Genomic DNA, 796 nt, shown 5'->3' on the forward strand with positions numbered 1-796 from the left:
TTTTTTTGTGTAGGGTAATTTAAAAGTGAATTATATAGTATCATTCCTGAATGTGACTGTATGTATGAGAACTGAATTGACCTGCTCTTGGGTGACTTAATGCTTTTGTTTTCAGATTTCAGAGAACCCAAATGAAAAGAGACGGCAGTCTGATGTAAGCCAGATTTCTAAAACTTGAACCATTGGACCACTTGTAGTCTGACATCAGACTCCTGAAACTAATTTTTATTAAAGGTTGCAGTGCTTTTGTCATTTTGTCTGGTTTGTCCCACTTTATTTTTTATTTAATTTTTTTACATTTTGACTGATCTTCTGTATCTTTTTGTCATCGATTGTGTTAAACTGTTTAACTCTAGAACCACCAGGGGTCGCTGTATACCTAAAAGCGCCAGCAGGTAAATTTTACCCACGCATATGACAACTGTATTTATATGGCTAAAGAACATATTATTTCACTGTATTATGCTACTGTCTTCACAGAGAGGTGTCTAGAGTCATTAAATATGATTATGTCTAGTCCTCAACTATATTTTTGTCTTGTTGTTTTATGTTTTTGTCTTTTTTTTTTATGTTAAAATCTTTTTTTAATGCAAGCTACCCTAGTCACTTTTCATAACGGTCAATATTAAGCTAAACAAGCCTGCACTGACGACGAGAATTAGACGGAAGTAAATACATATTTAGGTGGTGTAACAGGCTGTTATAATACAATGGCATTAATCAATATATTAAGATGTTATTTAAATTACTTAAATAGCCTATAGACAATAATAATTCACCACATTGCATAGGATGA

General features: G+C 32.5%; 1 protein-coding gene across 1 annotated transcript in view; it reads right to left on the reverse strand.

The window, feature by feature from the left end:
* Positions 1-81: 81 nt before the first annotated feature.
* Positions 82-796, reverse strand: part of LOC107578888 (toll-like receptor 13) — a gene marked incomplete at both ends in the record, with an annotated part of 4,495 nt that continues 3,780 nt past the window's right edge. Inside the window, one exon of the mRNA XM_016264790.1 lies at positions 82-100. Within this exon, the coding sequence (XP_016120276.1) occupies positions 82-100 (19 nt within the window). The remainder of the gene's footprint in view (positions 101-796) is intronic.

This window comes from Sinocyclocheilus grahami, unplaced genomic scaffold, assembly GCF_001515645.1.
Source record: "Sinocyclocheilus grahami isolate Dianchi unplaced genomic scaffold, SAMN03320097.WGS_v1.1 scaffold12571.1, whole genome shotgun sequence".
Classification (NCBI taxonomy): Eukaryota; Metazoa; Chordata; class Actinopteri; order Cypriniformes; family Cyprinidae; genus Sinocyclocheilus; species Sinocyclocheilus grahami.